Source organism: Trichoplusia ni, chromosome 7, assembly GCF_003590095.1.
Source record: "Trichoplusia ni isolate ovarian cell line Hi5 chromosome 7, tn1, whole genome shotgun sequence".
NCBI classification, from domain to species: Eukaryota; Metazoa; Arthropoda; class Insecta; order Lepidoptera; family Noctuidae; genus Trichoplusia; species Trichoplusia ni.
In genome coordinates this window covers 2,759,649-2,772,003 of record NC_039484.1, presented here as the reverse complement: position 1 = coordinate 2,772,003, position 12,355 = coordinate 2,759,649, and the positions used below count along the sequence as shown (strand labels likewise).

General features: G+C 41.5%; 1 protein-coding gene across 1 annotated transcript in view; it reads left to right on the top strand.

Annotated features, from left to right (window-relative positions):
- The window catches only part of LOC113495942 (calsyntenin-1), a 244,186-nt gene extending 232,425 nt beyond the window's left edge, over positions 1–11,761 (top strand). Inside the window, exons 5-20 of the mRNA XM_026874947.1 lie at positions 105–251; positions 1,883–2,083; positions 2,212–2,292; positions 2,640–2,822; positions 2,981–3,108; positions 3,554–3,734; positions 4,109–4,246; positions 4,702–4,834; positions 5,227–5,423; positions 5,753–5,931; positions 6,606–6,722; positions 7,101–7,211; positions 7,470–7,608; positions 8,007–8,218; positions 8,717–8,825; positions 9,236–11,761. Coding sequence (XP_026730748.1) covers positions 105–251; positions 1,883–2,083; positions 2,212–2,292; positions 2,640–2,822; positions 2,981–3,108; positions 3,554–3,734; positions 4,109–4,246; positions 4,702–4,834; positions 5,227–5,423; positions 5,753–5,931; positions 6,606–6,722; positions 7,101–7,211; positions 7,470–7,608; positions 8,007–8,218; positions 8,717–8,825; positions 9,236–9,303 — 2,324 coding nt within the window. The 3' untranslated portion in view covers positions 9,304–11,761. The remainder of the gene's footprint in view (positions 1–104; positions 252–1,882; positions 2,084–2,211; positions 2,293–2,639; positions 2,823–2,980; positions 3,109–3,553; positions 3,735–4,108; positions 4,247–4,701; positions 4,835–5,226; positions 5,424–5,752; positions 5,932–6,605; positions 6,723–7,100; positions 7,212–7,469; positions 7,609–8,006; positions 8,219–8,716; positions 8,826–9,235) is intronic.
- Positions 11,762–12,355: the final 594 nt, after the last annotated feature.

Genomic DNA, 12,355 nt, shown 5'->3' with positions numbered 1-12,355 from the left:
ATGGCATAAATGTTGGAAGGCCCATGCCCAGCTATAGATAATACAAATCTGAACGATGTTAGTAGTGATGATAACGGTATGACATAAATATATATTTTCTTCAGGTGTGATCCGCAACACGGAGCCGCTGGACTACGAGAAGTCCCACAACCACATCCTGTCGGTGGTGGCGTACGACTGCGGCATGAAGCAGTCCGCTCCTGTCATGGTGACCATCAAGGTCAACAAGCCCTGCAGGGCCGGATGGAAAGGTACGGAATACATTTTTTTAGAGCCTCTGTCTATTTGACATCCAGCATTTGGCTTTTGATAAGTAACATCACATAGTACTGGCTCGTAAATCGATCACAGGTTAAGGTATGCTTGACGCGGTTGGTCCGTAGATGGGTGACCATCTTTGTCATAACAAGTTCCTCTGTGTTTCGGAAGGCACGTTAAATTGTGGGTCCCGGCTGTTATTCCTACATCTTTGACAGTCGTTACAGATAGTCAGAAGCTTAAGTTCAAGTTCAAGTTCAAGTTCAAGTGATTTATTTGCATAAAACATGGTAGGTAACAAGATGTTCAATATAATATGTGTACAGCATGTTTTGCCGTGGCACACGGCGTGCAAAAATATTATTAAAAGAGGTAAATTAATATGTAAGAGGTAAAGTAATATTAATACATTATACACTATAATCAAATTAATATCAGATAAAATAAAATAAAAAATATATAAAAGTAAATCTCAAATCAATTACAAATTAAAATCAATTTAAGAGAAAAAAAAAAAAGTCTGACTACCAGTCTAACCAAAGGGTATCGTGTTGCCCAGGTAACTGGGTTGAGGAGGTCAGATAGGCAGTCGCTCCTTGTAAAACACTGATACTTAGCTGAAAACGGTTAGACTGGTAGCCGACCCCAACATAGTTGGGAAAAGGCTAGGCCAATGATGATGACATAGTAAATAATGGAAGGGTTACCTAGCAGTGTTAAATAGATAAATGTTTAGTTTTATTTCACATATGTATACTGGACTTCCGAATATGACGAAACACACTAGTTTTATAGTCAAACACATTTAAGTTAAAAAAAAAATGTACAGATTTTATTGTGATTTTTGAATTCCAACTTGATTTCCACCTTGAAGGATTTTTTAATTGCACCTAGCTCGCCACACATTCCCGTCATTGCAACTCCTGTAAGCCAGGATCTATAATGAAACCAACGAAAACCACCGAAATACTCGGTGTATCCCAGGGGAAACGTATATATTACACTTGTATGATTATTTATAAAGTTGAATACGCCCCTGTAGTGGCCAGTCTCGACCACTCAATTAAGTGTACCCCGTGGCCTAGTGGCCCGTAATGGATGGCCGGCTTACCGGGCTTATGATAATGAACTATAATTGCAGCGCAGACAAATAGCCTCGTATTAATTAATTACCGAGTCTTAGATGTCCCCGATTACACGAGGATGTTGATCAATCTTGTTTATTATGTGGATGATAAGATGTATTGGACTTTAATGTCTAGGCCATTAGTATCTATTTTCAATATAAGTATTAAAAATGCTGACTAAAGACGAAATTCTAAACTCTCTTTTAAAACTCGCGTAAGTCTCACGTTTATTTTCAATCTAGATGATGATGAATCAATTTGTCTTCAGATTAAGAGAGTTAGGGTTACGACGACATATTCAGATGAGAGTTCACCACGCTAGCTCACTGCTCATTGATGATTTAAGATTCTAATAGAAGTAATCAAGATTTGCTCTCGATGGTTTTGTTTTTTCCGTTAGTCAGTTGTGGCTTAGAATGACTAAGAATGTACCAAACCGGAACGCCATCAAGACATCCTCCTTGCTACGTATTAAGTTATATTCCTTGTATCCGCAGGTGTGGCCGAGCGCGTGGACTACGCCCCGGGCACAGGTCCGCTGGCACTGTTCCCGGCGGCGCGCCTGGAGACCTGCTCGTCGGACGAGCGCTGTCCCGGCGTCACGCGCATCCAGGCCGCCGTCACGCTGCAGGCCTCGCGCGCCGGCAGCGGCTGCGACCGGGACACCTACTCGCTGCACTCACAGAGGACTATCTGTGGTCAGTATCCTGTAGCTTTTGATCCAGGCCCCATATTTTTATGATCTATGGGTTTGCCATTAAATTACGCAATATCAAGTCTCTATCATTATCTATGATGCTGATTATGTTTTGTTTTTATTGTTTAGGACTGGACCCGAAAACGATCGACTTGCTTCCAAGTCCGGGAGTTGGAAACGAATGGGCTAAGTCGCTGAAACCAGACTCAGGTATGTCCGAAATGGTAACATTTTTATGATATGATAGGATAAGCTTAGACTCACGAATAGTCTTGCACGAAAACTTGCCCCGATTCTGCCATTCTTATCTTACGCTAGATTTTGCCTAGCATAAGATACAGAGATACAAAGATTTTTATCCATTCAAGTTCAAAAGCTACCTTTTCTGGTAGCTTGAAAGCCTTGAACCATGGAAATAGACACATTTGAAATTTAACAGAAACCGATGAGAGCCATCAGCAAATATGCGGACGTTAATTGTCATCTCCCAATACTCGTAGCCTGTTCATTGTACTTTTTAAACTTAGCCCTAATCCTATACTATATTATGTGTCCAGGTCGTGACGGCGAGCAGATGTTCGAGTTCGACGGCGAGACCACAGCTGCCGTGGTCCCGGAGTCGGTCCTGCCGCACGCGCTGCTGGGCACCTTCAGCATCTCCACGTGGATGCGACACGCGCCGCCGCCCGACGGAGACAAGCACCGCAAGGAACACATCCTCTGTCTCGCTGATGACCACAGTGAGTATGCATGCTACAGAAATTGTCTAGTAAAATAAATGGTATAATGGTTACTCTTCATGATCTAAGCATTTCTTTAAATATCTTGCATCACCTAAGAAATGCTAAAAGCATTACACATATGAACCACCTGATCCCAAATCTCCATTATCTTCTAGAAATGAACCGTCACCACTACGCTCTGTTCGTCCGCAACTGCCGCCTGATCCTGCTGCTGCGCCGCGACTTCGGAGAGGGCGATCTCAACATCTTCCGTCCCGCCGAGTGGAGGTGGAAGCTGCCAGAGGTAGGGACGCCATCTTGTTATATACCTTATGTCATACTCCTTATATCAAAATATAAGAACTAACAAATCAATTTCATATGTGTATCATGAAGATATAATTATGAAATCGATTTATTGATTTGTGACAGAAGTTTTTATTTTCGGTTTTGCTGAGTAAAATAAATGTTCTAAATGATTTAAATCAGCAATGATTGAAAGCGATTGTCGATTTCGATTGTGTGTCTTCTTTGCTTCCTATGAGCACCTAGCTGACTTTTGGTCACCTGGACTAGACACATGTAACATGATTACCATCAAAATCAAAGGAAAATGAATATTATGACATTGTCAGAAATGACTAAAGAGCATAATTGAATAACACCAAAAGAAAAATAAATTCTCAACTTTGCTGAAAGTAGGTACTTAGTAGAAAGCAGTCTTTATAATTAAAACCTCCCTTATTAAGGTGTGCGACAACGAATGGCATCACTACGCGGTGAACGTGCGCTTCCCCAACGTGGAGCTGTTCGTGGACGGAGAGCCCTACCGCAGTGCGGACGGCAAGGGCCCGGAGGTCATCGACGACTGGCCGCTGCACCCCGCTCACGGAGTTAACACCACGCTCGTTATTGGTGCTTGCTGGCAAGGTAATATAGATCGTACATTTTTTTACTTGTTATACGTGATTTTCTCATGTATTCTTTTAATAATCTGTTATTAAAAAGATCGGAAATGGTTAATAAATAGTATTGGTCAAAGATTATAACCTTGAGGTAAACCATTCGTTTTTCGTATAACGGTTCAGAAATTATTTTGCTTTCTCCTCATCTGTGTCTCAAAGCTGTGGCTGCAATTAATATTTATAAATGTTTAGTTTCCTATTGAATACAAAATAAAATAAAGTTTTACATAAGTTAGCCATGCTTAAATCTGTTAAACGCTATTAAAAGACCTAATTCTGCGATATGAAAGCGTATTTTTGGATGTTTGTAATAATATTCCATATGACGTTGTCCTGCAGGAACAGAGAACGACATGAAGCACCACCTGCGCGGGGTGCTGGCGGGGCTGGGGCTGGCGCGCGGGGCCGCGCAGCCCCCGCGGGCCCTCGCCTGCCTCGCGCACTGCCGCGAGGGACTCAGCCTCGCGCCCGATCTATGTGAGTACTGACACTGTAGCATACACTAAGCTTGCCATAAATTGTGCCAACATGTTAGTAAAAAAAAATGAGTAAATAATAAATATGAGTCTTGTGTTGCGAAAGCTTTCTATATTAGCTGCACGGATAGCTGAGTAGTTGAGGTCACAAGGCCAAATCTATTGTGCGAGTCGTGGTCGCGGGTTAGATCTGGGTGTCTTTGTGCACGTGATTTGTGAAACCGCCCGCGATACAATGATTAAAATACTTAAGGCGGGAACCGTTTATTAAAAAAATATACACACTTCGAACAAACATTTATGCATCATATAAAAACTTGCCTTGTCTAGAGTGAACTAGCAACGCTTCGCGCAGTTCACTATCTTATGAAGTACGGTACACCCTGCACTTTTTTCTCCTTTAGATTTTATTATGATTAGAATGCCACGTTTCGTTGACTTGCCCGTTCCCCTCAGACCTGAAGTCCGTGTCGGTGGAGGGCGACGGCGTGGCGGACGTGGAGACGCTGCTGCGGCGCGTGGCCTACGGGGACGCGCGCGCCTTCCCCACGCCCGGCAGGAGGAACGTGCACGTCGCCACCACCATCACGTGCGTACACGCTACCGGGACTTACAGATGCTGCTGCCATGCTGGGATAACTGGCGAGATCAAATATGTTCACCATCAGACAAAAACAAATTGCAATAGTGTCAATTCACAAGATCGAAATGTGTTACAACTACAACACTTAGAAAACCTCCATAAATGACCTACTCTTCGACGAGATAATCTCAAATCTATCACCAGTGCTTTTAAACATTGAAGAACACGAAATCCAACTTTTAAAAAACGAAACAAAAGGAACCACGATTTAAACAAACGAAACTTTTCTAAATTAGGTTCTGAGGACTATTTACCTCGTCAGTGTCAGAGTCAGTACTCAAGTTCTATTTGTGAATAACCAGTGAAAGTATCTCTAATAAAATCATGTTCTGCATCAGTTGCGACAACGGGCGCATCATCAAGGCCAAGCCCGCCGAGTCGTACATCATGGTGCTGGCCCCGCAGACGCCCAGCATCCTGCTGAACGGCAGCGAGGACCTGGCGCGGGACTACGCGCACTTCCGCGCAGGACTCACCGTCTTCCCGGACCTCTCCGTCAGGGTACTCGCTGGAGGAAACGGACACCCGCTAGCAGGTATCAAGGGAAACGATTTGTTATACTTGGACCTGTTTTAAACTTAAGTTTAAACTTAGCAGATGAAATTACGAGAAAAATGTTTCTTAATTTGGAACGCTAGTCATTGTTTGTTCTTCTCTTTTTATCTCATATTCGGTTTCTTTATGGAATTTGGTCTAGATTCGACAGTATATTATAATAAATCACAATACTAGCGAGCCTTTTACATTAAGGTAATTTGGCGAAAATGTAGATACTGCTTCTTGTTTTAGCCATCAATATTCATATTGTTCCTTGCTTCCTGAATATCAGTTATCCTCATTTAATTATCATTTTTTCGTGCACAGAAGAGAGCCAGAAGCTGGACTCTTGCGTCGTGTCTGTGTACCCGGCACTGAACCCCGACCACGAGGCGCTGGCCCTGCGCGACGCCGCCGACTTGCCGCTGCGCTACGACATCCGCGCCGCCGTCACCCGCGACGGGGTCATACTCACCGGCGCGGACACCGTGCATAACTATCAGAAGGTCATTATTATCTATTTGAAAAGTATTGAGATTAAACACAAATATAGATATTTCTAAACAACTTCGAAACAGCGAAATCCAATCAATCATATTGCCATTAAAACCTACTTAGATCTTACTAAATTAAACAATATTAAAATCCCCGCTAACTGACAAATAAACAGGGTAGTTTTTTCGTAGTATGGATTATTTAAAGTTTTGCTAACTTTGGTAAACTCTACTAATATGAAAGCAAGATAAACAATCAATATTTTTTTCATCTGAATCTATAAACATTAAAAAATATTTCATACTAGCTGTTGCCCGCGACTTCGTCCCCGTGGGTAGAAGATATAAGTTATGATTTATACCTACCCTATTTTTTTTCACTTTTTCCTTTGTACCTTCGCTCCTATTAGGCGCAGCATGATGGTTTATAGCCTAAAGCCTTCCTCGATTAATGGTCTATTCAACACAAAAAGAATTTTTCAATTTTACCAGTAGTTCCTGAGATTAGCGCGTTCAAACAAACAAACAAACTCTTCAGCTTTATATATTAGTATATAGATTAGTATAGATGTATCGATACGGCAAAATTTATATTCGCTGACCGCAAAAATCCCTTCCAAAAACATTATACAACCAGAATCGACAAGCTACAGGTCAAAGCAACTTACTTAATGTACTGTTTGCAGGTCCTCCGCGAGATCGAGTACAGCAACAAGAAGCCGGCGTACTACCTGAACCGCGTGTTCAAGCTCACCTGCTCCGAGCTCAACGGACGGTTCACCAGCAACGAATACGTGCAGACGGTATGTTTGGCAAAAGTAACAAAATAAATCTAGAGGAAAGTTCTCTGTGAAGTCATTGATTTGAATAAAGCTTTCGACACTGCCCTATATTCGATTTCTTTGCAATATTTCCTTCTTAGTTCATTATTTGACATTCTGTTTTTATATTACTTTGTTATGTATGTATTTTAAAGTTTCATCAATAATGCTTAAAAACGTCGCCTTAGTTCGTAACTTCGTTGGGTATGCCTCTAGGTACCAGGATAAAATCAGTGATAAACTGAAAAAATAAATCAATGTGTATATTTTCTATGCATCGAATGTAGTCTCAACCATGGTTGACTTGTAACATATTATTTTATATATGTTCGTGTTCTAATCAATATATTCTTCTCACAGCTAACAGTAGTACACCCGCACATGTCTGGCGCGAGCGAGGCAGGACTGTCGCGTGAGCTGCACCCTAGTGGCATGGCCGACAAGATGGACGCCATCGCCAGGGATAAACAGGTTCGGACTCATACTGCATGTTAACAAATAATAATTTTGTGAATCCTACAGTAAATAGACTTTAATTCTAAAGATAATAAAAACTCACATTGAAACTTTCAGGACTTGATTATATTGTTAATTTCAACTTTTCAGCAGTTTTAACATGAAACCAATTAAAATGGATGTTTCTCCCCTAGTCAGAGTATAATTATTTTTGTTATTAACTACGTTAAACGTTTCGACTAAACAAGTACTAATACGCCATGTGTCACACAGTCTGAGCACGGCCACCGGCGCGGCGAGGGCCACGCGCTGGCCCCGCGCGTGTACGCGGCGCACGCGCAGCGCGACGCGCACGCCGCCGACGTGCCCGCGCCCAGGCTCATCGACCTGCACCCGGAGCAGGGACCCTCCAGTCAGTTCACGCACATTATACATGTTTTGTTTATGTTTCATCATCTGTCTAGCCTCTTCCTCGTGGCTTTTGTTTTTTTAGTAATTTATTTTACATTCAAGAATTGATACCAATTGGTATAATTACGCTGATGAATAAGGAATTTGATCCTCCTATCATATCATGATGGTTTTACTCACATTGAAAATAGTTCAAATTTAATCAATAAAATGGTCATCATTATTTTATTATTATTTTTAGTTATTACTAGATGCCTTTGCCAGATGATTTCTATAAATCGTTGTATTCAATAGAAAGACAGCGTGAGTTAAACGGGTTAAAGCTGGGTGATTCAGCGAGCTGTTAAAGGCTTATATTTAAACCGTTTGTGCTCATATTGACGCCCCCTATCACCACAGACCACGTGGCGCTGCTGATCGGCGTGGTGTCGTGCGGCATGGTGGTGGTGGCGGCGGGCGTGGCGCTGGCGCGCGCGCGCTCCCGCCGCTCGGCGCGCACGCCCGCGCTGCACGCGCTGGGCGCGCTGCGGGCGCTGCGCGTGCAGCGACACGACCACGAGATGGCCTGGGACGACTCCGCGCTCACCATCACCGTCAACCCCATGGAGGAGGTAACCACTACACCAACACTTACTTATATTCTCATCTATCTTTTCATAGCGTGTCCTTCTCAGTCGGTGAATTGTGTCACGAAAAGGGTCTTATCCTCAACACAAAATAAATGGATGTTGCGAAGAACATTGAATCTGCTGCGAGTTAAAACATTTAAGGATACGATGATTGCCATACTATTTGAAGCAATTTTCTTAGCTAAAAAGTAACTTGGAATTCGATAACTCCCACTCACAAGTTGGACTTAGTTCGACGACAATTCGTGGGTTTCTGTAATCGTCAAATCACTTGAAAAATCTGCCATTACTCACCACGAAAACCAGCTTTACCCCTTGATCTTAAAGTAAGAAATCATATATTTGCAATGATTATGGATACAAAATTAGATGCTACCATTGTAAATAATTTCAACATAATCTGCATTACGGCATGCAAAAGAGAAAATACCTGTTAATCTAATACTCCGTATATCACCAACCTCACCCCTCCCCCCGCAGCAGGCGGCCCCCTCCTGCGGCACGCACGCGGGCGCGGACAGCTCGGACGGAGAGTCCTGCACGGACTCCGACTCCGAGCAGCATGACTCCTCGGACGACGACGACGAAGGTAACCAAATATACCTACTATACTTATTGAAATACGTGTGAATGAAATAGAGCCTTATGAAAAACTTGTAAGAAGGTTTTTACCATAAAAGTTCAATGGCCTGATTTGCGTAAAGTGTCTCAGAATATTTAGATGTGATTCCTCACATCTACATGTATAAGATGTGACGAAAAAATTTAATTTCTTGTTCGTTTCAATATGTTTAAAGTATTTCGCTATTATTCCTTACAAGTAACTAATAGTAGAGTTTACCTCTTTAAAAATAATGCATCTAACTAATTTTGAATTTCAAGAGATTAATTTTATGATGTATGCAAAATGCATCTAACTAATTTTGAATTTCAAGAGATTAATTTTATGATGTATGCAAAAGTTAAGTTGCATGTCTTTATTGAAATTTTCGTTTTCAGTAATGCCTGGCAAGGAGCACAAGTACAGAAACATCAGCCAGCTGGAGTGGGATAACAGCACGATGTAATGCGCGCGCGCAGGCCCCGCCCCCCGTCCCGCCTCGCCCCACCCCCGGCCGCAGGCCCCGCCCACTCTGCGATACTGCGATACACGTCACTCTATTGTCTAGACCCTTCTAGCACGGACGAAGATGTACAAGGCTGACTTAATATCTTGGATCAAAAATATTTGATCTAATACTACAGAAGACTAGATTAATATACATATGTACTGATAACACGTAAAGTATCAAGAAGCTTTGTACTACCTTCTCTCTGTGACTGCATCTTTTAGGTACTTAATTTATTCGCTTTCCATTGCGTTTTTCATTCGTCATGTACATAATGATGGCGTGGAATCAACGCAATCGATCGCGAAGTCTGTCCTACTTGCTAATGCAACGTCTTGTTTCAAAACAGTGTAGATGAGAATTAATGGGGTATAGTTACATGAGTATTGAAGAGCGGGGCGACAGATACGATCAAACCACAGATCAAACTAAACCTTAGATTAAATCGATGTTAATTATATACGAACACTATTCGCTTCAAAACACAAATTCACACCTAACTCTTTTCTACTTATGATTTTGTATCCTAAGATTAAAGTTTTACGGTCTAAATTACAACGGCAGCTTCTAATATCAATTCAATTCTCATCTATATACGAAGCACGTGTATCGGAATATCGCAAAACGAAATAAAGCGAGATAATTCAGTACATTTCGGTAACGGAATTGATTTTATAATCGGCATCAGTCGGTAATCGTACCTATGTAGTGTAAATGAAAGCTTTCGGCACAAACTCACGCGTGGCACAAGACTTGGTGCGCTGTGTCGCGGTCAGCGAGCGCCCTCTGCCGCCCACACGAGCACTCACTGCCGCCATTTTGCAATTAGACTGTCTTGACAGCTAGATTATATGAGATTATACAAAAGAGTATGGATATTGTAGAGTGGTAAGATGCAAGTGCAGTCGTCTTGGGGCGCGGAGGCAGCGCACGTTAACCCCGACATGAGTACACATTTTATTTGTAGTTTATTCTAAGGTCTTTAAAAAATGATCATATCAAATTTATACGTAAAACGAAATATTATTTTACTCCTCGCTTGCTTTCGTAGATGGAAATACGTCGTTGTTCTAAAGTATAGACCTCTTAACACTTTTTCTATTCATTTCTACACTTAAGACAAATGAAAAAAAAAATGTATGTATTAAATCGTAGTCGTTGTAATTTCGTATGAAATCGGTCATAAGAGATAATTAGTATGTAAGCGATCAGATACTATGATTGTATATTATTGGATACATAAGAGATGTACGCTTCACTGGTCTCCGCGTTTCCGTTCGTCTGTCCGGGGACCGCGCTGGTCCCCGCCGGCCCGCATTTACTTAGTACAACACTAAAATACGCATTTATTTACGGTACAAATCGCTTCGTGGCTCCCAACGTGTGTAGTTATTACGAGTTTGTCTCTCGACAAAAAATGTCCAACACTTTACCCTTTACGAGCTTCTCGACAAAATCGGCTTAAATGTATATTAGGCACAGAGTTATTTGAAAAAGTAAACATAGATGTACGATATTATACACATATACAGATGGTATTGGTTTAGGATCAGCTACTATGTAATGAACTATATTAATTATATATATATTTTGAATGCGTTAAGGGATTTTTACTAACAATTAGGTACTAAGTGGCTATGTGTTAGTGGTGAGGCGACCCTCTGGGAAATGGCAAACGAAGACGCGTCGTCGCATAGGCGTAAGGTAGGTAGGTTTCCGTTCTGTCCGCTGTCCGCTGTCCTCTGTCCGGCCGCGGACGTTGCATATCATGGACCGTTTGCCATATTAGCATAGATGTCTGAGGACGCGAGTGTTCGATCGTTAAGCAATGTTGTGGACATAATCATCGGTGTATCTAGTAGTGACGTCACGTGCTGTGCTCTCACTCTCCTGTGTTCTCTGTTGTGTTCCGCTGGCGCCCTCTGTCGCGGCTCCCGAGGACACGCGCGACGTCACAGAGCCGCGAGAGAGGTGACGTCACGCGACACGGAGCAACTCGTCCGTGCCCTTGTTAACGTTTCTAAATTATTTCGTTGTGTAGTGAACAATGTTAGTGCCATTAACTGTTTGTATTGATTAGTTTCGCGGACGTTGCTCGGTGTTCCGTTATGTTTGTTCAAGTCCACCCGACAACCGTCCAGTGACCATTTCCCGTATTTCATACTTTCTAAGATCTGAAATGTTTTTTTGAACTTTCCACGCTCAAAGTCCCGCACAAAAGCAGGTTCGCTATAACCAGGTATCTTAAAGTATTACGTGAGGTAGCTACTTATTCTTTTTATTACTTTTTATTGTAATACGTTTCTTTTTATTTTTTTTCTTTTGTATTATCTCGGTATTATTACTGTATAATTAGGGAACTTCTTTGATGTATGAATTATTATATTTTAGCTAAAAATAAAGTTGGTTTAAAATATTTGGTGTTTTATTTTTAAGATATTTCCTTCAAACGTTATCGTATGGTCTTGTGGCAGTTCGCAGTTCACTCTACTAATAACTTTTTACAAACTAAACCTGAAAGCTATCTACATATTTCTAAAGAAGAGAAGTCAAAGAATGCTTAAATTATTTAGTAATTAGTTAGTAGAAAGCTAAAGGATTTTCTGAGACAGCTGCAAGTCGATCCTTTTATAGCGTGTGAAAATGCTCGGCAGTATATATGGTGTGATAGATATGTATTGAGATGAATTCTGTTATTTTATGAATGCGAACTAACTAGAAACTACGAACAAAGTGGGATGCTTGTTCCCGCTAAAAACATAAACTACTTGCTGTAATACATTATGTTTTAATTAAAAGTTTATGAAATTAATCACGCGTTTTATATAAAACTAGATCTTAATCCCACTCCTAGCATATCGAAAATACAAATGCAGCAGCCATGTTTTCGTTGATCGTATACAGCGACATCTATCGGCGAATTACCAGATCAGCTACGGTGACATATGCCTGCTAACCTTTAAATAAACTTGCAGATGGCAGCACTAGAGATAGTCCCGCCATCTATGGG